We start from the raw sequence: 26,696 nt of genomic DNA on the forward strand, positions 1-26,696 counted from the left end.
GGCACCTTAGTAAATGTTGATTATTTGATATAATTATTATCCTGCCCACAACTTTTAGTCTTGCTAAAACAGCTTGTAAACAGAATGTATTCAAAGTTCATGTTTACTTGCACATCATTGTGGAACCAGTATAATTGAATTAGTACGTCCATTTCTAATAAACTTATGTAGAAAATGATATTTTCATAAAGAAACAAATCGACTGATACATCCATTTACGTGATCTAATGACTAGTGTGTGCTAAAATAGTATCAATAAAAACCGCCTTGACCACATAAACAAACATAGCTTATACTGAATCTAATATAAAACTAAATGCTATTCCTACTTTTATTTTTCCCATTAAAACAGATGAGCGATTGTGACCCTAGAATCACGCGCCTAAGACCACTGCTGGAAAACGGTATATAATTCTGTTATACTAAAGAATGCTAAAATCATGTAAGGAGTATCTTATTTTGCACCAGGTCATGTTTTATAAAACTATTGAAATAGAATCACTGTTCCAATAACTAGTGCTCTCAGAACTACAAAAAGACTTCAGTGAGTAAACTTATATTCCAATACAAAGTCCTATGTAAATCTAAGTGATTTCTTGACCCTTATGCAATAGGTTATAATTCTTGATATAGCATCACAATCGTTATGATATATTTTCCTCTTCTCTTGTGCACATAGCTTTCGGGAAAGAATTTTATATTGAGTCAAGTCAAACTTAAGTGACAGAGAGAAGCCATTTTGGACTACAGGAACATGATATTAAAGCGCGCCGACACGAGGAACACACGTTTTTAACAGACTTGTGAACGGGAATCGCATGAAGCTTGTTTGTGTTGTTAAAAAAAATCAACAAAACACAAAACAAACTGTAACTAGAGCTCTAGATAGTCAAAAAATCATTACCTTGCCCAAGCTAAAGCAACTCACCTCTTAATGAAGAGTGTGACAAAAACAATTTCTGGATCATCACTAAGCTGTACATGCCAATAGAAAAAATTCTTCTCAAACAATCCATCCAAATGCATGCACGTAGATGCACACTACGTACTCCAAGCTGGCACTGTAGCACCACCTTGGGTCTTCTATTAACACATATTAATGAATAAAGCTCATATTAGCCAAACTGGGTTCACTTGTATAGGAAAACACATTAAAAACATCTAGTGCTTAAACTACATTGACTTGAAATAAGATATTTGGGATGTTAGACTGATATAACATGCATAAATTTGTATGATGCTACTGCAAGTCTAAAATGTTTTGCAATGGGTATTCACATTAATTTACGGAATACTACTGCTAATTAAATCTGTTTTCTCATTAACCTACATTATCGACGCATATTATACTTATTTTAATCTTGTAATCATCATTTAAATTATGTTATAATATTATGAGTATATCCATGTGACACACATGGTCCAAATTTACCGAAACACAAAAAGGTCACTAAGTTTATATTGGACTCGCATATAGATATGGTTATTAAAGTACTCATCAGTAATAAATAAAAATTGAAAGCAGATATCTGCAGCATGTTTCTTTAAAAGCAACGGATTCAATTATGACACACATCATGTGTGTATGACATAATTGACCTAACCTGAGCACTCCCAAAAATGATCTTGTTACCTATTTTTTGCAACAAATGATCTTAGGTGAGTGATTCAGGGTCATCATTACCCCTCTTATTGAAAGAAAAAATAAAGATATGATTACTTTAGGAGAATACTAGTACATTAGTTTGTATCTTAATATTTTCAAAAACTCTGCATTGCAGGCCAGCCATATCATTGATATATATTGTTTTCACATCACATACATTTTGTTGGCTTTTTAAGCCATCTTTTATATTATATAATATAAAATTGTGGTGGAGTCAAAATATGCGTTTATGGACTACCTTTATACCTTACATTCAAATACATGTTTGCTATATTTAAGCACGTTTAGTTGCATTTATTGTCTTCTCTATTATGTCTTTACAATTACACAATTAATACTCATGCATATCAAATATATTGAAACAAGAATTATCATGCAACCAATGTTAATAACTGCAAGGTATACACATGTTGTAATGTGCATTTCTTTGCTCACCCACCAAATGGCCCGAACGGAAGACAAAATACTTTTCATCCAATAAAAAGTACTTTTTAAGTTGGAACATTTGAATAAGAATTTATAGAAAAGTAAAAGACAAAGAAATAGAATGAACTCAGCTATGTAGATTTTCTGTTGTTTTTTCTTTTACAATGTATCATATAAATTTACCCCACACCCACTGTTCACAAAATATAAAACCTACAGATTTAATGCTTTCTTACATTTTTTACAATAAACGAGCATGATTATCAATATAACTGTCAAACTCTACAGTTTAAACATAAAGTAACTTTTTTAACTTTGTAAATTACTTTAGAAATTCAAATTTGAAAAAAATGAAAAAATTGGATTTTTTTCTTGATCTTTTTTAAACGATATTTTTTAGACAAAACTTAAAATGTTTACTTTTTATTGAGATTAACAATATAATTGATTATCCTCTGATATGTTAAACACCTTTTTTATCATAATAAACATAATTTGTGCACCAAAATTATACTATAAAAATATGGGTCTCCAGTGTATAACAGTTTTTCACAAAAATCGACGGCCATATTGGACGCCATCTTGGATTTGGAAGAAGTATGAAGAGAAATTTTGTGAGATTTAAATTTTTTGAAAAGGAGAAACTATATGCATGATTTTGTGTTAGTTAAAGGTCTGTACAAAAAATTGGAATGAATGAGCTAGAATGTATGTCAAATTTATATGGCGGCCATCTTGAAAATGGCGGCCATCTTGAATGAGCAGAGATATTTTTGGGCCCACTTCACTTTTGAAATCTACATGGTCTAAAGATGATTTCCTGAAAGTTTCATGCTTGTATCACAATTTGCACTATTTTCTCAATTTCCCGCCCCACTAGTGTTCGTTTCCTAGGCGGAAGTCAGGTGCACCCATAATTAAGTTGATGAATGCATATCTTTAAATATTCATTTGTACCCTTACCCCTGTTTTCAAATGATTTATGTGGGGAGAAGATGAGCCCGAAAATTCAAGAAAATGAAATGTCACTTCCGGTCTTTCGTCGTACGCCGGTTTATAACTGGGTAACTGTTTCACTAGCGATAAACTAGACTGTTCACTATTGCAAAACTGAATATCTGTTAAACTGGCGATAAACTCAACTGTTCGCTGGTGCAAGACTGAATAACTGTAAACTGGCGATAAACTCAACTGTTCGCTATTGCAAAACTGAATATCTGTAAACTAGCGATAAACTCAACTGTTCGCTGGTGCAAGACTGAATAACTGTAAACTGGCAATAAACTCAACTGTTCGCTGGTGCAAGACTGAATAACCGTAAACTGGCGATAATCTCAACTGTTCGCTGGTGCAAGACCCAATAACTGTAAAACTGGCGGTAAATTCAACTGTACGCTAGTGCAAGACTGAATGACTGTAAAACTGGCGGTAAACTCAACCGTTCGCTAGTGCAAGACCCAATAACTGTAAAACTGGCCGGTAAATTCAACTGTACGCTAGTGCAAGACTGAATGACTGTAAAACTGGCGGTAAACTCAACTGTTCGCTAGTGCAAGACGCCAATAACTGTAAAACTGGCGGTAAATTCAACTGTACGCTAGTGCAAGACTGAATGACTGTAAAACTGGCGGTAAACTCAACTGTTCGCTAGTGCAAGACCCAATAACTGTAAAACTGGCGGTAAATTCAACTGTACGCTAGTGCAAGACTGAATGACTGTAAAACTGGCGGTAAACTCAACTGTTCGCTAGTGCAAGACCCAATAACTGTAAAACTGGCGGTAAATTCAACTGTACGCTGGTGCAAGACTGAATGACTGTAAAACTGGCGGTAAACTCAACTGTTCGCTAGTGCAAGACCCAATAACTGTAAAACTGGCGGTAAATTCAACTGTACGCTAGTGCAAGACTGAATGACTGTAAAACTGGCGGTAAACTCAACTGTTCGCTAGTGCAAGACCCAATAAACTGTAAAACTGGCGGTAAATTCAACTGTACGCTGGTGCAAGACTGAATGACTGTAAAACTGGCGGTAAACTCAACTGTACGCTAGTGCAAGACCCAATAACTGTAAAACTGGCGGTAAATTCAACTGTACGCTAGTGCAAGACTGAATGACTGTAAAGCTTGCAATAAATTGAACTTTATTGAATTACTATCAAACTGGCGATAAACTGAACTGTACTCTGGTTTATGCCTAAAAAACTGTTAAACTGTGGGGAAATATGTAAGCTGGTGCATGACTGAAACAATGTTAAGCTCAGACATATTTTTTTATTTCTTTAGAAAGAGCAAATATCTGGCTTTTATAATATTTAAATGACAGTATTAGAGCATGTTAAATGCTTCTTAAATGAAGAAGGTATAAGAAATTGTTTGCCTTAAAAGCAAAATATAAAACAAAGTAGAATTTTGACTTCCATACAATATATTGCTTCACCATAACGGTACAGTACTTTTGTCCAAGAGCAACAGAAGAAAAAGATAGTCCAGGTAATTGTTAAATGAATAGCTATTTAGAAACCATAAAAGTACACCAAAATTAAAATGCTTTAGAAGCACTTAGGGGGATAACAAGGTATATGTAAAGATCAGCTAATATTGTACAGCAATTACTTTTTTTCTATACTAGTTATCTCCCTTGGTTTTTAGGTTTCGGTGTTGACATTATTATGTAGTTTAGATATACTTAAATATACTTATATATTGTTGAACTTTGTTCGATGATTAACAATACTGTACATATAAATTTGGGTTACCAAGTTCAACAAATATTATCAGTTGACAAAATGATAGCATATAATTATGTTATATATACTGTACATAAACACGATATATGAAAGTGATATAAAACTGTATACAGGTTATCTATATTGCAAGGTCAATGTTCTTCAGAGTTAAAACATGTTGTTGCATCCAAATATGTCGTCTGCTACGTGCGGGAAAAAACTTGAACTAAACGTAAACAATTGACATGTCAAGTTTAAAAATTCATGCACATTAAAACCTAATAAGATATAATGGTTCATACATTTAAGCGAATTTAATATTACATAATATACATGTATAATATTGTTTAATTTCTCTTTCTTAATTAGTGTTACGTCCTATGCGTGTATCTTTTTAAATATTTATTTCATTAGTAAACTTCTTCAAACCAACAAATGATTCATGGTAAGATCTACTGCAGGCGTGAAGATCTACTTTCAGACATATTTTTTCCCTACCCCTTCTCTCATTTTCGTCCTTGAATTTTTTTTATTTTCTTATTCTCAGAGCCTTTCTAACACTGTCTAAACTACCAAGAATTATGTCAGAGTATCTTCTAAATTATCTTCTTTATTGCAGAATATGAAACAGTTTAACAATTTCATTTTTCATGTAATTTTCTCAATCAATGGCATGTTCATCTGTGTGCACGGTGAAGGAATGATTCCGGATTATCTGTGTGCACAGTGTGGGGTTAGATACCGAATTATCTGACCGTATTGCGGGGTATCGCTGTTGTACTCAATATTATCGTACCCACTGAAGGTCAGGTCTTCTGGAGTAACCCATTTCCGTATGCTCTCATTTGACCGTGGTTTCTCTAATCTATATCATTAAAAGAAAATATTTAATTTACACAATCAAAACAAATGAAATATAAAAAATAACATACAATACAATGTGCATTCGAATCTAGCTGCCACCCTAAATTTAGAAAAGGAAAATAAAAGTGTCGTACTGTTTATTCGGAGACACTGCACTGAATATTGTGTGTATCAAATATGTCGTGATGATTTTCTTTCCTCAAACACAAGGTTCACATAAAATGCTGATTACATGGATATTAAATGTAGCATGTAATTCTTTGCTAAATGATTTGAGAGTTTCAGAAAAAATATTTCCTTTTAAGCATAGGAAAATTATTAAATATTTACCTTATTATTTATTAAGTCAATGATAAAATCTCTCAATATAACCGTACTTTAAGCACTTTTATTTAAGATGAGTGTAGTGAAAGTTTGTAGCTTAAATTGAATCACTTTAAAGTTAACTTCCTGTGCATAGGACACGAGGAAACATTGTCGTGGACCTAGTAGTTATTGATTTCCTTATAATAAAGTCTTACTAAATTTTACCTCCTTTTATTGATGTAAATCACCGCTGGCAGTACGGCGAGGATCAAACCCGCTGTTACAATCGCCAGTATTGCGTACCAATGTGACGTCGCCCAAGGTACCTGTATCATTAAAACATTTAACAGTATAAATACTATTTTTTTCAATTAATATATAAATTCTGATATTTACTGTAAACGAATGACAGTTAGCCCCGAAATACTGGTTCAAAGTGTAATTGAGTGCATGAAGGGCAGTTAAAGCTGCATGCCTCCAGAAAAGTAAAAATAATTTAAGAAAATCAAACTTGAAAAAATGTAGTCTGATTTGAAGAAAAGTTAAATGATTCAAGATTCAGTGTAATAATTTAATAACTGATTAATAACTGATTTTGCAGTAGGCCCCTAATTATCATCATATTTCTACTGCGTGATTAACTTAGTATGGGCTATTTTTGTATATTTTGGTCTCTTTTTGTAATTAATGGGTATTGTAAGTGCCGTTTGCATTGTGTGAATTACTTTCTTTTTATCACTTGACAGTAAATTACTTTTTCAAATTTTTAATGAATATGGAGGCATGCTGCTTTAAACCATAATATCTTGTAATGGTTTTCGAGCTATTGAAGATATAACAAACCAAAGTGTCATTTTCAGAAAAATATATGAAATAGATATTTTATTTCCTACATATTTTTAGTAAATTTACATAAACCTCAATGATTACACGCTATAATTTTTATCAATGCGACTTGCTTTTAAAAAAAAATATACATGTTTAAACGTATCTCCCCATACGTAATATATCTTTCTCAGAAACAAAACTCATTTATATCATGGGTTAAAAATCAGTACGACTTCTTCCTACTTGTCTTTGGTATTATGTTCCCTATATAAATTAAACATAAGAACGAGTTTACTTTCAGTTTATTTGGGGTTTTTTATTACTTAATTGATTTGCAGCCGCTTTTCTGAAAAATAGACAATTGACATTCGTTTTAAATTACTAGAGTTGTTTTTAGTATCGCTGTTAGGCAAATGTCTTATGTGTTTTTTTTAAACAAATGAACTTATAAAATTGAAACATGAACAATACAGTTGTATATTAATTTGCGAAATTATTTATAAGTGTTTTTAGTATGACTGTTTCATCCCGACATTTATTATGATAACTCTTACGGTTTATATCGTTTGTTTTTGTTTAAGGGATGTTTTGTTTTAAAATATAAGTACACAAATGCACTGATTTATTATCTAATTAAGAACAGGAAGGGTCATCTAATTAGAACATCTAAGGCAAATTCTCACCTTATTGATTTAAAACCTTATATATCTTTAAAATCAATATAACGAAACGAAAACAAACACAAGACCAAATACACTAGCACAATGTCCTCAAATAGAGAAAGAAACAGACGGAAAAAAAAAAAAGAAAAATAAATAAAGAAAGAAAGAAAGAAAGAAAGAAAACAGCAAAATTAAAATTGTCGAGGCCCGGTTTGATCGAATTGAGCCTGCTCGATGCCCCCTAGCACCGGCTTCAGCAGAATTTAACATTAAAACATAAAAATGGCGAAACATCAGCAGATTGTTTTCTTCTTAAAGGCATATTTTGAACCCTCTATTAACATTTCGTATATAAGATATTATCTTAAAGCTGTAATATACATTTCGTAGTTGTACTGGTTATCTACCTGTTTTCAAGTTGTTTATCTGTAACCATAATGTCACACACGTATACTTATACCGTATATAAATATCACATGATATAGATTATATTTCAACACTTTCAAACTAGGACTTAAATACATCATAAGCTATTTATAGATAAATTTAAGCTGACATTACAAAGGTAAGATTATATATAATATATACTACACCTACATTGTTGATGTCATATCATGTGATATAAAACTAGGCAAATATGGTTTTGGTTATCGGTCCCTTTGAAATAGTATATTAAATATTGTTTATGCAATCTTGTATGGACAAATCCACAGACACTTGGGGTGTGGAGCTTAAAACGCTTTTAAATCCAAATAAAATGTATATTTGTCAATCCCAGCACATGTACTGATCATATACTGTATATAAAAAAAAACTTAATATAAGAATCATATTTCAACGTCTATAATAATACACGTTGAAATATGAAATTTTTTCAAAAGGGCTTATATTAAGTTTTTTTGATATATATGATCAGTACATGTGCTGGGATTGACAAATATACATGTTATTTGTATTTTGAAGGCGTTTTAAGCTCCACACCCCAAGTGTCTGTGGACAAATCTAATTGCCTTAATGCCTTTATTATACTTTTATGACCATATGTTTGTTCAAGAAATGAATTGTTAAATGTAATTTTAACAATGGTAACGCAGTTTGAAATATAAATATTATACAATTGAATCTCAGTTACTCAAAAGTCACTTTACTCGATATTCTGGGTTACTGGAAGAATTCTTAAAGCCCTGTCAAACATCTCTCTTCATCAATATATTTCAATTCCGTTTGTGTCAAATTTTAATTTACTGAAACTCCGGATATGTCGAAAGAAATTTAGAGTCCCGATCGATATTTTAATAATATCCATTTAAAATAAGTATTCTATGTTTTAGCAAACAGGTTTATTTAATTTATGATTTAAGATACAATTTCAAACTCCTGTTAATATATATTAATATACATAATAAATGAACAACCATCAAGACAATGTCTCTTTGATATATAGACTGGTTCGTAGTTTCCGTTTTGTTATTTAAGGTAAATGTAATGAAAACCTGCGACAAATAATCTGCAGTTTACAAAAGGAGATCATATTATTGTTTTGCTGCAGTACTGAGTTGAATTTATGTTGATAAAAAATTTACTTATATAATTCATTTTTTAAAATACTTGTACTAACTTACTTTAACAAGTGCGCTGACGTATGTGTCACATAGTCTTCCTCGATAACGATCTTCACATATACATTCAAACGATCCGTACGTGTTATTACATGTTCCGTTGACACATGGATCTTGCAAACATTCGTCAATGTCATCTTGACACAGCTTACCTACAAACCCGTCGCCACAAGAACAGCTAAATGACCCTAGTGAATTTTCACATGTAGCATTATTACTACATGGATAACCCTCGCATTCGTTAACATCTTCTTTACAATGGAACCCGTAGAAACCACTTTGACATAAACATAAATATGAACCGAAATTGTTTTGGCATGTGCCATAGTCGCCACACGGTGATGCCAAGCACTCATCGGTGTCGTTGTGACAGAAGAAACCTTCGAAACCGGCTGTACAGGAACACTCATATGACCCTTTTAGATTATTGCACGTGCTGTTATGTTTACATGGTGACGAAAGACATTCGTTTATGTCGTCATCGCAAAATGTTCCAGAAAATGTATCCTCACATTTACAGTAAAACGATCCGAATGTATTAAAACATGTTCCATTATTGAAGCATTCAATCAGTTCGCATTCATCGACGTCGGATGAGCAATTCTTACCATAGTAACCTTCAACGCACTTGCAGGTGTAGGTTCCAGGTAAATTATAACATGTTCCGTTGTTTGCACAAGGACTGTCCGCACATTCATCATGCTCCGAGTTACAGAGTCTACCATAAAATCCATCTGCGCATTTACAAGTAAAGGACCCATATGTGTTCTCGCATGTTCCAAAATCACCACATGGGTATTTATCACATTCATTTACATCAGTTGTACAAAGAGCATCCTTAAAGCCTTCTGTACACTGACAAATGTACGACCCAAGCGAATTGATACATGTACCATCGTTAGCGCATGGATTGTTGTCACATTCATTCATATCTAAGTCGCAGTTCATCCCTTGCCATCCCTTCCCACACTCGCATTCATATGACCCCATCGTATTACTGCAGATTGCACCATGACTACATGGATTCCTTAAACATTCGTCAACATCCTCGTGACAAATAAATCCGGAATAACCTTGCTTGCATTTACAAGTAAATGAACCGTAAGTATTTGTGCATGATCCGTTGTTTTCACAGGGCTTCAAAATACATTCATTGCGATCAATTTCACAGAGTTTCCCCATCCAACCTTCCCCACATTGGCAAAAGTAAGACCCGACGGTATTATGGCACGTGGCGCCATTACTGCACGGGTTCTCGAGACATTCATTTATATCGTTATTGCAAAGAGAACCTGAAAAGTCACGATGACATATACATCTAAAGGAACCGTATGTATTTATACATGTTCCATTATTTTCACAAGGATTTAAATCGCATTCATTAACATCTATTTCACAGTGTTTTCCGTTCCAACCATTTCGGCATTCACAAAAGTAAGATCCAAATGTGTTGCTACAAGTAGCACCATTGTTGCACGGCGTTTCCAAGCATTCGTCGACGTCCTCAATACAGGTAAACCCTGTGAAACCGTTCATACACTTACATGTAAATGAACCGTATGTGTTTGTACATATACCGTTGTTGTCACACGGGTTTTCCGTGCATTCATTGTCATCGATTTCACAATGCCTACCATACCAGCCTTCCGCGCACTCACAACTATATGATCCTACTGTATTATGACATGTCGCTCCATTGCTACATGGATGTTCTTTAGCACATTCATCTATGTCGTCTTTACACGTGCGACCTGTATAATCACGTGCGCATTTACAATCAAATGAACCATACGTATTTATACAGGTTCCGTTATTTTCACAAATGCCATACTCGCACTCATTTACATCATCTAAACAAACACTTCCCTGAAAACCTTCAGAGCAGAAACAAACAAACGAGCCATGTGAGTTTAAACATGTTGCGCCGTTTTTGCACATGCCAATAGCACATTCATCTACGTCTTGTTCACAGAGGGCACCAGACCATCCCATTTTACATTCACATTCAAATGAACCTACCATATTTCTACATTTCGACCCATGGAAGCAAGGTCTTTTACTGCACTCGTCTGTATCAATTTCACAATGCTTCCCTATCCAGCCGTCTACACACTTGCAAGTATAGGAACCTTTGGTGTTATGACATGTTGCTCCGTTGCTGCACGGGTTTTCAGCACATTCGTTTACATCATCGTCACATGTAATACCTTTATATCCATTTAAACATTTACAATCAAAAGAACCATATGTGTTTGTACATGTACCACCATTTTCACAAATTCCATAATTACATTCGTTCACATCTTCAGAACATACTGGGCCATTAAATCCTTCAGTACAATGGCAATTAAAAGATCCTTGGGTATTAACACAACTAGCATTATTTAAACACATATTTTTATTACATTCATTGACATCATCTGCACAAAATACGCCTTTCCAGCCAGGTACACAAACACATTCAACGCTACCGACGAGATTTTTACAAACTCCACCATTCTCGCATGGATTGTCGTTGCATTCATCAGTGTCGAATTCACAGTTTATTCCCTGCCAACCATCAGCACATGTGCACGTGTATGATCCGTGTGTATTTGTACAGATTGCGTGGTTACTGCACGGATTTTTCTGGCACTCATCTTTATCATCATGACATGTTAACCCTTTAAATCCGTTTTCACATTTGCAATCGAATGCGCCGTATGTATTTGTGCAAGTACCATTGTTTTCACATATTCCGTATTTACATTCGTTTACATCGTCTGCACATGTTTTCCCCTGAAAGCCTTCAGAGCACAAACAACTGAAAGATCCTTGTGAATTATTACAGGATGCGTTATTCTTACATCCGCCTAAAAGGCATTCATTGATATCGTCAGTACAAATCGTCCCATTCCAACCTTGTTTACATTCGCACTCGAACGATCCTACCAGATTTCTACACACACCTTTGTTTTGGCATGGATTATCTTTACATTCATCTGTATCAATTTCACAATGCTTCCCATGCCACCCAGTAACACATTCACACTTGTACGACCCATCAGTGTTATAACAAGTTCCTCCATTACTACAGGGATTGGCAAGACATTCGTCAATATCATTGTTACATGTAAGACCTGAAAACTGTGGCAGACACTTACAGTCAAACGATCCATATGTATTTGTACACGTGCCGTTATTTTTGCATATATCATATTTACATTCGTCCACATCATCTGCACAGATTTTGCCTTCAAATCCTTCAAGACAAAAACAGCTAAATGATCCAATAGAATTCTTACATGGTGCATCATTCTTACAAGCGTCTGAATGACATTCATTTACATCATCATCACAGAGAGGGCCTGTCCAACCTGGCTGACATTCGCATTCAAACGAACCAACAAGATTTTTACAAATTCCATTATTTTTACATGGTTTATCCACACATTCGTCTGTGTCACTATCACAATGTTTATTGCCTTGCCATCCCTCTAAACATTCACAATAGAAAGACCCGAATGTATTGTGACATGTGGCGCCATTGTTACACGGGTTTGTCAAACATTCATCAACGTCTTCATTACATGTGAGTCCTACCAAACCAGCTTCACATTTACAGTCAAAGGAACCATACAAATTTGTACATGTTGCGTTATTTTTACAAACTCCAGAGTCGCACTCATTTACATCCTCTTCGCATTCATTTCCTTTGAATCCGTCTGGACAAAAGCATGTGAAAGAACCAATTGAATTTCTACATGGTGCGTTGTTTTTGCAAACGTCTTGATAACATTCGTTAACATCTTTTTGACAAACAAGTCCCTGCCAACCGGGATTGCATTCACATTCAAATGCCCCTACAAGATTTCTGCATTTGCCGTGTCTACCACAAGGCTTTTCCTTACATTCATCTATATCTATTTCACAATGTTTCCCATACCATCCTTCTTCACATTGGCAATAGTATGAACCTATGGTGTTATCACAGGTTGCTTGTTTACTGCACGGACTTTGCAAGCATTCGTCAATATCTTCATTACATGTAAATCCATCAAATCCGGGCTTACACTTACAATAAAACGATCCATGTGTGTTTGTACAATTTCCGTTATTCTTACAAACACTAAAATGACATTCATTAACATCCTCTGAACACGATCTTCCTTTAAAGCCGTCAGGACAATGACAACGGAATGATCCTTGTGAATTTATACACGTTCCTCCGTTTTTACACGAATCGGTGAGACATTCGTCAACATCACTTTTACACAACTCTCCTGTCCATCCAGGGTAGCATTGACATTCAAAAGTTCCTACCAAGTTTTTACAGTCACCATATTTACCACACGGTAGCTCTAAACATTCGTTGACGTCATTTTCGCAATGCTTTCCTTGCCATCCTAATGCACACGAGCATGTGTAGGATCCAAAGGTATTTGTGCAGGTAGCATCATTGATGCACGGGAATTCCAGGCACTCATCAATATCTTCATTGCAAGTTAGTCCTCTAAAACCAGGAACACATTTGCAATGAAACGACCCGTGAGTGTTTGTGCATTTACCGTTGTTTTCACAAATCTTGTATTCACATTCATTCACGTCAGTGGTGCACGTTTCACCTTTAAATCCCTCCATGCAGATACATTTGAACGACCCTATAGAATTTACGCATGTTGCTCCATTTTCACACTTACCCAATTCACATTCGTTTACATCATCTTGGCACAGATTCCCCGTCCATCCTTCTTTGCATTCACAAGCAAAAGAGCCTATAACATTTTTACATGTACCTTTGTTTTTACAAGGATTATTAATGCATTCATCACTATCAACTTCACAATGTTGCCCTTGCCAACCGGTAATACATTTACATTCATAGGAGCCTCTGGAATTCACACAAGAACCATCATTTATGCATGGGTTCTCTAAACATTCGTTTTTATCCTCTTCACAGTCGTGTCCAATAAATCCGCCTGTACAGACACATGAGTATGAGCCGTGTATATTGTTACATGTTGCGTTGTTCTTGCATGGACTGTTTTCGCATTCATCAATGTCAGAGTTACAAAGACTACCCTGAAAACCACTGTTACAATGACATGTAAACGATCCATGTGTGTTTTCACATGATCCAAAACTTCCACAAGGTTTCCGGTCACACTCGTTAAGATCTGTTGTACAGTGCTTATCCAGGAAACCTTCAGCACATTTACAAATATATGTTCCGAGATAGTTGATGCATTCTCCGCTGTTTTCACAAGGGTTTTTATCTGAGCATTCATTGATATCAATTTCGCAATGCTTTCCTTCCCAACCTCTATCACATTCGCAGTGGTAAGAACCGAAGGTGTTATGACATGTTGCTCCATTTACACATGGCGTCTTAAGGCATTCGTCTTCATCTTCGCTACAAGTCTGCCCTTTGAAACCATCATCACATTTGCAATCAAAAGATCCATATGTATTTGTACACGTCCCATTATTCACACAAATCCCGAAGTCGCATTCATTAGTGTCAGTCGAACATATATTTCCTTCAAATCCTTCTTTGCAAATACATCTAAATGATCCGCGTGAGTTGACACATGTTGCATCATTCTTGCAGGTGTCAAGGTCACACTCGTTGACGTCATAATTACATAAAGGACCTTTCCATCCAGGTTCACAAATGCACTCAAACCCTCCTAAAAGATTCTTACAGCGTGCTCGATTTTCACAAGGCGAAACAATGCATTCATTTATATCTTCTACGCATAGTTTACCAGTAAAATTGCTAGTGCAATCGCAGTGAAATGACCCTACAGTATTGACACAAGTACCATTATTGTGGCATTTTGTACTTTGACATTCATTTATATCTTTTGAACAATTCTGACCTTGAAATCCCTCTGCACATATACATTTGTATGAGCCTGGAGTGTTTTCACAGGTTGCACCATTTGAGCACGGATTTGTAAGGCACTCATCAAAGTCTGCGTTACAAAGTCTGTCAAAGAACCCATCAGAACATAGGCATTTAAAAGAGCCATGTGTGTTCTGGCAGGTACCAAATGCACCACATGGAGCAGCTTCGCATTCATTGACATCTGTGGTACAGTGCTTGTCTGTAAATCCCTCAGGGCATTTGCAAAGGTATGTTCCGAGATAGTTCACGCATTTCCCTCGGTTTTTGCAAGGATTCGTGGCGCATTCGTTAATATCTACTTCACAATGCTTTCCTTTCCATTCTTTCGTACATTTACAGTGATATGATCCTACGGTATTGTGACAAGTTCCACCATTACTACACGGATTTTTCAAACATTCATTTTCGTCATCAGTGCAAGTAAGGCCTTTGAATCCGACACATTCACATTTAAACTTTCCGACTAGGTTATGACAGACTGCGCCATTTTGACACGGGTTAGGGTCACATTCATTGATCTCAAACTCGCATTGATCCCCAACATAACCTAAAGCGCACGTGCATTTAAAGCCTCTTTCTATATTTTCACAGACTCCGTTGTGTTTGCAAGGCGTAGGTTTACAAAAATCATGGAATGTCTCGCAGTACTTGCCTGCAAAATGTTAGATAAAAAGTCGCTATTGGAGTTTATCATTTCATTTTGAATGAGTTTCAATAATTTTATTTAATTGAAAGAATGGCGACTATCTAAATGTGAACGTACAATGTATTTCATTTTAAACAAACAGAAGTGTATAAAATGTGCATGAATCTATATTAATATACAGTTTAATTATTCATGGTTATCGAGAATTGTAATAGTGTATTAAAAGAATACGTCTTTCCATGTTCGTTCCTTAATTGTAATAGATAAACGTAACGTAAACGGGATGTGACGTCTACAACGTAACGTATAAATAACGGTATACGTCATGTGCATAAGAACGCTTACGTTCACATCTTGACAATGGTAAATGAAAAAAGGGCATATCAGCGGGTATATAAGGGGAAAAAGGCTATTCCTTTAAAGTTTAGTGTGTGCACTGAAGACAACATTACGGTACCTATATCAGGGTCAATCCAGCATGGTAGTGATTCTAATCAATCGGAACGTCATCAGCTATGTATTCATAATAACTTAACCGAAGACTGACGGAAAGGGCCGAAAAGTTCCGACTGTGATTCTGGGTATATATAAAAATTGGATCAGACTAACCCTTGTATCTAGGAAGACATTTGCACGAATATGTGTCAATTTCATCCACGCACGTGGCACCGTTCTGACATCTGTGACCAACACAGTCGTTCTGACTCCTGTCACAATTTACACCAGACCAACCTGTAAAAATGCAAAGATACTAAAATGTTAATTGTTGGGAGCATGGGAGGATTATTATCAAATATTTCAATCATCCGCCAGACACTTATTCATTTTCGTTCATTCTGTCTAAATCTGGCCATTTCCACTAGTTATACATTTTGCCAATTTTCCGGCCAAAAAAAAAGTTCGTTTCCAACATCTATTTCTTCCTTGCAATGCTTAAAGAACGTCAGTACAGTTCGGGTTTTCGTTTTTAGTAAACTAAACTTTAGTATATCATTGAGCAACATTTAAAACATACACTAAGTATTGTAAACAATTTTGTAAGTAAAGTTCAAGATTTTAAAAAATTAACAAATTCGTTATCTTAAAACAGGTTGTTTTGTACATTTCAAATATCAATTGCGTCAATTAAAATTTTATAATATCCCACCAAAAAACATATTTTAACATCTTTTGATGTGATTAATTATGAGTGCATTCACAAAGAGGGGAAAACAAAAAACTTCGAAAGACCTGTTTAACATAGAGACCTGTCAAATATTTAAACAAGGGGCCATTGATCACTAGAAAATAACCATTACAAAAATAGAAATGAATCATATTAGATATATTGATAATAGTCTCTCGATTATTGTACAACGCAGCTCTATGTATGGTTTCCACTTCTGGTCCCTAGTTTCAGAATAATTTAATTACAAAATTGAATGTAATAACATAATAGAACAAATATTACATTTATGAAACTATCGACACTGGTAACAAAAATAAACTTTGGATATCTGACATCATAGAGGAATAAATCACTGTCCTTAAATCACACAAACCCTAAAAGTTTATTAATTACATGTACATGTATGTAAATATAAGTATGATAGAGTGACATATTGACATATAACTTTTCTATGGCATAATTTGTCAAAACTTAGGAAAAATTGTTTCTTGGCAAGTAATACATACATGTTCCAAAATAGTTTTACCTTTCATACAAATTTTGTCGCCGTTGGCCGGGTTACAGGAATAGTGACCGCTGGCGTTGTTGTGTGGCTCGCAGAATGTGACACACAGTGGACCATGATAAAACGTATCACAATATACACGGGTAGTCGCTTCTAATCTGTGAATAAAACGTTTAAATACATGCATCTATAAATGTTTACAGCAGACGAATTACATGTACGTGTACAGAAAAAGCAACATTAAACGATTTATGTTTACCGCAGACATGTACAACAGACAATTTATGTTTACAGCAGACGATTTATATTTACAGCAGACGAATTACGTTTACAGCAGACGATTTATATTTAAAACAGACGTAAAAGCAACAGTAAACGATTTATGTTTCCTGCAGACGATTTATTTTTACAGCAGACGAAATATGTGCACTACAGACGATTCATGTTTACAGCAGACAAATTATATTTAAAGCAGACGAATTACGTTTACAGCAGACGAATTATGTGTACAACACACGATTTATGTTTACAGCAGACGATTTATATTTACAGCAGACGATTTATGTTTACAACAGACGATTTATATTTACAGCAGACGATTTACGTTTACAGCAGACGATTTACGAGGCCTACAGGACACGAATTATGTTTTACTGCAGATTATTAATGTTTACAGCAGGCGTTAATAACAAAATGTCGTTTTGGTCTATTAATGTTCTTACGGGCAGTTAGGATACTGTATGTAGCTAGAAAGATGGTTTTCTGATACAATGATATTAACACATGTACATGGTACTTTTCCATGTATAAAATCAACCCCTCGCACCGCATAATTCAGTGACAAAAGATACACTGACGGTTTTGTGTACATATGTATTATATTATATGTGTAAAATTGTCTATTATATTGTATTATGTGTAAAATGCTACAAACTTATAACTTCAATCATAAGATCCGGGTATCACATGATAATTATTAACATGAAATATATCCGTGCCTTAATTTACATGTTTTAAGCCATAAACACAAATACTGAGGTCCGCCTTTACATTGAAATCATCAGATTCTATGATGATATTAAGAGATTTTTGTACGATATAAGCTTGTTACACTTACTTTGTCCTCATATTAATGAAGATAGGTTCTTCGGTAGACTCTTCCCTAGACCTGGCCGGGGTAGCGTCGAGATACGTGCGGAGCAATTCAATGAAATCATTTCTGCTACCCGGGTCTTGGTCTTCAACTCTCACCTTTAGTTTCAAAGATCCCTGAAATAACAGCAATTATTGTGTTTTGCCTACTGATAAAATAGCATGATCATGATTTTTTATATTATTTACAAATGTTATTAAATCTACTAGAAATATTATTGAAATATATCGAGATGCAATACTCGGTAATAAATGACCGGAAGACAGTTCAGTTATGGTTACATGTATAGTGGTAGTCTTGTTATCCAGCAAAATTCTATACTATGTTTAAAAGGTTAAATTCAGGCGCTTAAGAAATCAATGGATGAATATGGAATTGAGATAATCCAAGCCATCTATTATAATATTATACTCCGTGCGCGCATATATCTTAAAGTATTTAACTAGACAAAAACGTCAGCTTAACTTCGATTAAAAACATTTGAGCCGTGTCATGACAAAACCAACGTAATGCATTTGCGACCAGCATGGATCCAGACCAGCCTGCGCATCCGCGCAGTCTGATCAGGATCCATGATGTTCGCTTACAAACCATTTAACAAATAGAGAAACTGACAGCGAACAGCATGAATCCTGATCAGACCATTATGTTGGTTTTGTCGTGACGCGGCTCATTTACCGGCCAGCTCTTGAATGGAAACAGCATCGGGTTTTTCTTGCCGCCAACACTGTCCCCAAAAACTATTGAATTCTTGTCATCTACACTCTCTGTTATCAGGCGACCATGTGGACACGCCCATGTACTGGTGGGGCTGTACAAAAATAATATAAAAAAAGATAAATATAAAAATAGTTTCTGAAAAAATGGTTTCTGATTTGATTTGCATTTTTATGTGTTTGAAATGTGGGATCAATTTTTTACGTTTTCCGTTTATTAGTAATGAATGAAAAGTAAATAGTACATGATTTTGATAAAAGCATCTTTGCTTGTTATGTGCTACCTCTGAGAAGTTTCTCAGATTCTATTTCTACTTTTGTTGTTGTTGTTGTTGTTGTTGTTGTTGTTGTTGTTGTTGTTGTTGTTAATGCAGTCAAAGAAAAAAATTCTATGAGTTTTATTTATTGATGATTACTACCTTATGACATCAACACCGGAACTGAAATTAGTATTTTTCTATCATTTGTAACCCCTCGACGATTATGCATAGTCCTTACCAGAAAGGGCCGAAAGGTTGCGATGATATTTAATATACTGACCCGTTTCTATTATCCAAACAAACGACGAATTTGTGGTCACATTCCCCATCACACGTTCTTCCTCTACCTGGATCACAGCAGCGTCCATTAGCCGTACGTCCATTAGGATTCACGTATTTTACTAGGCGTATTTCAACCTGTCCACCACCCTCGATCATCTGTTCAAATATTAAAATCATCAACGATATAAATTATGTTTATTTATTTTCATCAATTTCATTATTGTTATCATTATCAATTACATCATTATCATTACATCTGACGACGCTGCATTCGTCATCATCATCATCGTCATCATCATCGTCGTCGTCGTCATCATCGTCGTCGTTGTCGGGTTCGTGGACCGTCTGCTCCGCGTCACTATCATTACGTAATGTAATCTTTAATATCACAGTCGATTTCATATGTAATCATCATCAGCGTCGTGTTCTACGACATCGTCGTCATCTGCTCATCACATTATTTTTTTCTACTTAATGTTTAATAATAACTTTGTTATATTTATCAACGAAGGCTAGATGCTACTATTTTTAGTAATTTAGTTAATTGATGGGCATGTCATCACCTAAGCGGGGATTTGTACCTATAGCGTGCAAACATAATTGTTTATTTAATTGTTAGTTTTGCGGGAAACGGACAAAAGCCCTCCCAGACAAAAGCCCGTCAAAAAACGACAAGGCGGACAAAATCCCTCCCGTGAAAATGACAGTGCGGACAAAAGCCCTCCCGTGAAAATGACAGGGTGTACAAAAGCCCTCCCGTAAAAATAACAAGGCGGACAAAAGCCCTCCCGGGAAATTAACAAGGCGGACAGCCCTCCCATAACAAAAATAAATATGTTTGTTGAATACCTGTGTTTTTTTCATTGCACTCAACATATTAAAATTGTTACATATATTTCTTGTTGTTTTCAATTGGCCTAAGTAAACGCGTATGTGTATGAGCTAGAACTACCTTTTATTCTGAATATATCTCCCTGAAATGTTTAACGAGGTAACTTTTACACGAAAATCGTTGAAAACAAAGTCACTTTTGAATGTAATTGACTCATTACAAGGTACATTATATAAGTCTCTTATAAGTTAGATAAATTTAACTTCTTTTTATCATTTATTTTTCTATTATTACTAACTTCACATAGGAGTAATCCTTCATATCTACGTGAATAAATATGCACTTACAGATTTTAGCACTTATTATTCAGATGGCTTTCAGAAATGTGCTCAAGCTCATACAAACACGGTTATGCCAATGGAAAACAAAACATTCATGATTACAATTTTAATATGTTGAGTGCATCGAAAGAAAATATAAACTATTCAACGTACATATATATGTATTTGCTGCGGGAGGGCTTTTGTCCGCCCTATTATTTTCACGGGAGGGCTTTTGTCCGCCCTGTCATTTTCACGGGAGGGCATTTGTCCGCCCACTCATTTTCACGGGAGGGCCTTTGTCCGCCTTGTCATTTTCATGGGAGGGCTTTTGTCCGCCTTGTCACTTTTTGACGGGAGGGCTTTTGTCCTACACTCCATATTTTGCTATGAATTATGAAGGTATAAAGTTTAAGGCGTATATTATTTTAGTATTTAAGATAATATTATATTCTTTAGTGTAGTTTTTGATGTTAGACAGACTCACTTACTTAGGTTAAATTATGCTAAATACGCAGTTGACATTGATTCGTATTGTTTTAAGTATTTGTTTAAGAATTGTGAAATTGTTAAAGACATTGGTTAAGCAATTGTTTTATCTTATAGAATAATATTTTATATTAAATAAATACATATATCTGACGTTTATAAACTTGATATTGTGTTGACTTATTCATATTCAGATCTGGGCGTTACACTACATAAGGCGTCTATCTATTCTGTGCGGCAGACAAAATACCACTTTGACTAAGTTTGTCATCTTTAATAACGAATCATTGCACATTTAACTCTTCTTTCGTCGCATGATTATCATCTATCATGCTTTGGTGTTTGAAATTATTTTTTGTCCAAAAGAATTACAGTATTTCAAATGAATTTTTACACATTTACTTTGGTACATCAGCTAAATTTAATCAGTCAAGTAAACCGACAGTTTTATAAAAAAAAAAATAGTGTTCATTAGTCTTGACCAACTTAATTTTGTAATAAATCACTTATAAACAATAATTTAAGTATAAATAAATTCATCATTAAAACATTATAAAACATAGGGGTTTGCAATATCAAATAAGTGCGTTCTCTTTTGAAACTTCATTGATGTCAGATGGAATATTTGTTTTTAATTTTGCGTTTTTTCTGGTTTACGATCTGTACCCGACACAAAAATGTCAATAACACTTTTGATTTAAAACAAAAGGAAATATCATGTTCAAAGAAGAAAAATTAGTAATGAATTTAATTTTATAGATGAATTATATATGATTTATAAGTGATTTTGATTTAAATAATTTATGTATATGATATTATCTCATTATTTCTATAAGTTATAATGTATTATTATTTATTTTAATTAACAACGATTTTTTCCGTTTTAAAATCGTAATTGTGAAAATATGCTCCTGTTTTACTACTACATGTCTTGCTTTTGTCGAGTATAAATACAAGTGATGATATACGTCTCTAATTTAGAAAAATAATTTCCCTTTCATTATTTCACTGTATTTCTAAAATGTATATAAATATATAAAAGAAAAATTTTAGCTAGGTAATAATACCCTTAAATTTATAATATTTCTAAGCACAATCTTTTAGATATTCTAAGTAAAAATTAGATTTAATATAACTAAAAAAAATGTTTTACTAGAAGAAAATACCATTATACATTTCATACTTACATATACAGAGCTAAGCAATAGGAAACAAAAGCGAATGCATCTGTTAAATTTCATAATCCTTTGCTTATAGGCGCTTTGTACTACACAGAAATCCCGTGTTTTCCGTGCACATCACATTGCCTGGACCAAGGTATATTGTTTGACAGGTTTTCAAATTTGACGGCCGCAAAAAAATATAAATTAAAGTGCGGAAAGAGAAATATTTCGTCCCCACCAAAATATGTACGATTCAATCAATAACACATTGTTTTATTTTGCTTCATTTTTTTTTCGGGGCAAAAAAAGTGTTATTATTTTCTTTATTTACCTTTAATAGTCAAAATAAGTAAGATATGTACTCACGCTACAATTTTTAACTACGCCCTCATTTTAGATTCAATAAAGCGCGCAGAAATGGTTCGTCTGTATTGTTTTACCAAAAGAAAAATAACAGCAAAAGAAAACAAGAGGGCCATGATGGCCCTGAGGTCGCTCACCTGTATAAAGGCCCCCGGAGCGGGGCCAGTTTAAACCCCAGGGCTTTTATTTGAACAAACTTGGAAGACACCCATTAGAAGATGTTTCACAATGTTAAGTTTTAACTACACACATATAATGAAAAACAATGATCAACTCCCCCCCCCCGTCAGGGCCAATTTTAATCCAGGGGCTTTTATTTGAACAAACTTGGTAGACACTAATAAGAAGATGTTTCATGCTAAACATCTAAGCTCTAGCTCATTGGGTTTTTAAAAAGAAGATTTTTTAAGTTTTTACTATACACATATAGTTAAAAACAATGACACCCCTGGGGCGGGGCCAGTTTTGACCCCATGGCTTTTATTTGAACAAACTTTGTAGACACTGACTAGAAGATGTTTCATGCTTAATATCTAAACTCTAGCTATTTAAGTTTTTGCTATACACATATAAGGAAAATCAATGACACCGGGCGGGCCAGTTTTGACCCAAGGGCTTTTATTTGAACAAACTTTGTAGACACTCACTAGAAGATGTTTCATGCTTAATATCTAAACTCCAGCTATTTGGGTTTTTCAAAAAAGATTTTTAAGTTTTTGCTATACATATATAAGGAAAATCAATGACCCCCGGGGCGGGGCCAATTTTGACACCAGGGCTTTTATTTGAACAAACTTGGTAGACACCCATTAGAACATGTTTTATGCTAAATATCATAGATCTAGCTCTTTGAGTTCTTTAAAAGAAGAATTTTAAGTTTTTACTGTATGCATATAGGGAAAATCAATGACCCCCTGGGGCGGGGCCAATTTTGACCCCAGGGCTTTTATTTGAACAAACTTGGTAGACACTCACTAGAAGATGTTTCACGCTTAATATCTAAACTCTAGCTATATGGGTTTTTTCAAAGATGATATTTAAGTTTTTGCTATACACATATAAGGAAAATCAATGACACCCGTGGCGGGGCCAATATTGACCCCAGGGCTTTTAGTTGAACAAACTTTGTAGACACACACTAGAAGATGTTTCATGCTTAATATCTTAACTCAAGCTATTTGTGTTTTTTCAAAGAAGATTTTTAAGTTTTTGCTATACACATATAAGGAAAATCTATGACCCCCCGGGGCGGGGCCAATTTTGACCCCAGGGCTTTTATTTGAACAAACTTGGTAGACACCCATTAGAACATGTTTCATGCTAAATATCTTAGCTCTAGCTCTTTGAGTTCTTCAAAAGAAGATTTTTTAAGTTTTGACTATATGCATATAGGGAAAATCAATGACCCCCTGGGGCGGGGCCAATTTTGACCCCAGGGCTTTGATTTGAACAAACTTGGTAGACACTCATTAGAAGATGTTTCATGCCAAATATCTAAGCTCTAGCTCTTAGGGTTTTTTAAAAGAAGATTTTTTAAGTTTTTTCCTATTGGTTGCCATGGCAACCAGAGTTTTTACTGGAATTTAAATTTTTGAATAACTTTGAAAGGGGTCCACCTAAGGATCATTTCTGTAAAGTTTGGTTGCAATTGGCCATGTGGTTTAGGAGGAGATGTTGTTTGAAAAGTTTGACGCCATTTTTTGAAGGACGCTAGACGCACGCAGAATGATGACAAAAGCTCACCCTTGAGCACTTTGTGCTCAGGTGAGCTAAAAACATGTTAAAAATGGCTCTCAACATTTGAAGTAAGATATAAAAGAGAAATAAAACAGCATCTGTGAATCAGGAACTCGTAGTGTCGTATGACAAGGAATCGTTATTTCCAATCTTATTACGAATATTTATTAAAAGGCCCATTATGCCTCAGAAATGCTATCATTTTTATTTCTCAAAAACTTTCTATTCTTGGTATCTTGTTACAGTTTCCAAAGAAATACTCATTTACCAAATAGATGAACTATTGTTTACTTCTTTTGCTTTGTTGGCTATGGTATAAATCAAAGTGAATGAGTATATTGTATGGAAGTCAAAATACTTTGTTTCCATTTTGCTACATTTGTGACACATCACTGCTCATTTTTTGGCTATAAACACTAAACATGCTTTAAATATATTAATTAAAGATTTTTAAGCACATGTTTCAAATTTCGAAAGATTTTTTTAATAAAAAGGCATAATGTGCCTTTAAATGTTTTATCAGAGTTATCTTTATCACACACCCGTACCGATTTTACGACTCCGTAAATATGGTATTGCACGGCCGTGCATATATTTTGACGTGACTTCATTAGCGTTATACAAACAGAGTGTAAAGACGCGCTAAATGTTAGCGTTATGCTATAGGCGCGTCAATGAAAAAATGACCCTTATTTCACTTTAAACGGTCTTTATTTTGTGTATGTGATAAATAGAATATTAAATTTGTGTAAGTTCATTACTCGTTGAATAAAATAATATTATGCTCGCCAGAGGCTCGCATAATATAATTTTATTCAACTCGTGCAATAAATTCAGTATTGAACTTACACTCATTCACTATCCTCTATATCTTTTATATTTAATAGAATGAATGCTAAGTGTCCATTATAAGGAAATCAAGTCGAAGGCTTATTTATTTAACAAACGTTAGTCAATAAATCTCACACGCTGACAATAGGGAAACAAAAAACAAAAATCACCGTACAAAATGATTTAACTGACAAAATATTTTTGCTAAATAATTTTACTTAATGTTTAAAGAGTACGCACTTTAATGTTCGTCTTTTGCTTTTTGCAGTCTGCATCCTTTTCAATTAAGTTTTGTTACAGTTTTCATTGTGTTTTGCTCCGTATATTTCAGCTGTTTTAAATATCTTCAAAGAAGATAAATTGTAATGTGAAGCAGAAAAAAACTTTCTAAATCGAACAAAAACAAATTATGATATTTAAGACGCTCTCATGATGTTATGCGAGCCTGTACACTAAATTGTTTTAACTTGATTAAATTTAAAAGTGAAGTGCAATGTGTTAGATTTATTGAATAATCAACAACAAAAATTGAAACACGTGCACATCCAAATAATATTTTCAATTAGCTGTCCAATCACAAAAAGTGCGATATGCATGTTTGCCTAGAGAGCTCCGGTTCTGCGTGCAGTATAAAGTCATTCCCGTGCAATTAATTTCAAGAAATCATAAAGTACATGTATTATTAAAGAAATCATTATTCTCACGACACCTCTATTTGATTTCATGGAGAAGTTGGCAGGCGATAGCTAAAGACAAGTTGCGACTGTTGACTATGGTTTCTATAATAATAGTAGTAAGATTCGAAGTCTTCCGGTTAGCTCAATAGGTCGAGCGTTGGACTGTGAATCCGACGCCTCGAGTTCGATTCCCGGACACTTTCCTTATGATTGATCATGAAATCCTTTTAACGGTCATTCGCACTGTACCTCTGCTCTGGCATCATTCCTCATTTACAGAGGTTATCAGTTCCTTGCGAAAGTGAAGGCAAGTAGTACTGGTAAACTGCTTGACAGCCTGTCGGTGGCTGAACTGTGTTCTGGTAAATTCAATGCGGCTTACGAAACGAAAACTACAAATACCACCTCCATCTTACTTAGAATAACTGAGGCGCTAAAAGCGGGAAAAAACCGCAAAAGTTAATAAAGAAATATACAAAATCTGTGGTTTTACTGTTGTTGTTTTGCGATTCTAAAGGCCTTGTAATGTTGAAGATTCATTTCTGTGTCGTTTTGCACAATAAGG

General features: G+C 34.5%; 1 protein-coding gene across 1 annotated transcript; it reads right to left on the reverse strand.

Annotated features, from left to right (window-relative positions):
- Nucleotides 1-4,766: 4,766 nt before the first annotated feature.
- LOC132734002 (fibrillin-2-like) lies at nucleotides 4,767-19,895 on the reverse strand. The gene is made up of 8 exons (XM_060720703.1): nucleotides 19,718-19,895; nucleotides 19,140-19,272; nucleotides 18,426-18,577; nucleotides 17,330-17,466; nucleotides 16,245-16,367; nucleotides 9,103-15,641; nucleotides 6,216-6,316; nucleotides 4,767-5,685 (listed from the first exon to the last, which is right to left on the reverse strand). Exons 1-8 carry the CDS (start codon nucleotides 19,873-19,875, stop codon nucleotides 5,532-5,534), a joined length of 7,497 nt encoding a protein of 2,498 aa, XP_060576686.1. The 5' UTR covers nucleotides 19,876-19,895; the 3' UTR covers nucleotides 4,767-5,531.
- Nucleotides 19,896-26,696: the final 6,801 nt, after the last annotated feature.

This window comes from Ruditapes philippinarum, unplaced genomic scaffold (genome assembly GCF_026571515.1).
Source record: "Ruditapes philippinarum isolate M1 unplaced genomic scaffold, ASM2657151v2 ctg3372_1_1_1_1, whole genome shotgun sequence".
In the NCBI taxonomy this organism is placed as follows: Eukaryota; Metazoa; Mollusca; class Bivalvia; order Venerida; family Veneridae; genus Ruditapes; species Ruditapes philippinarum.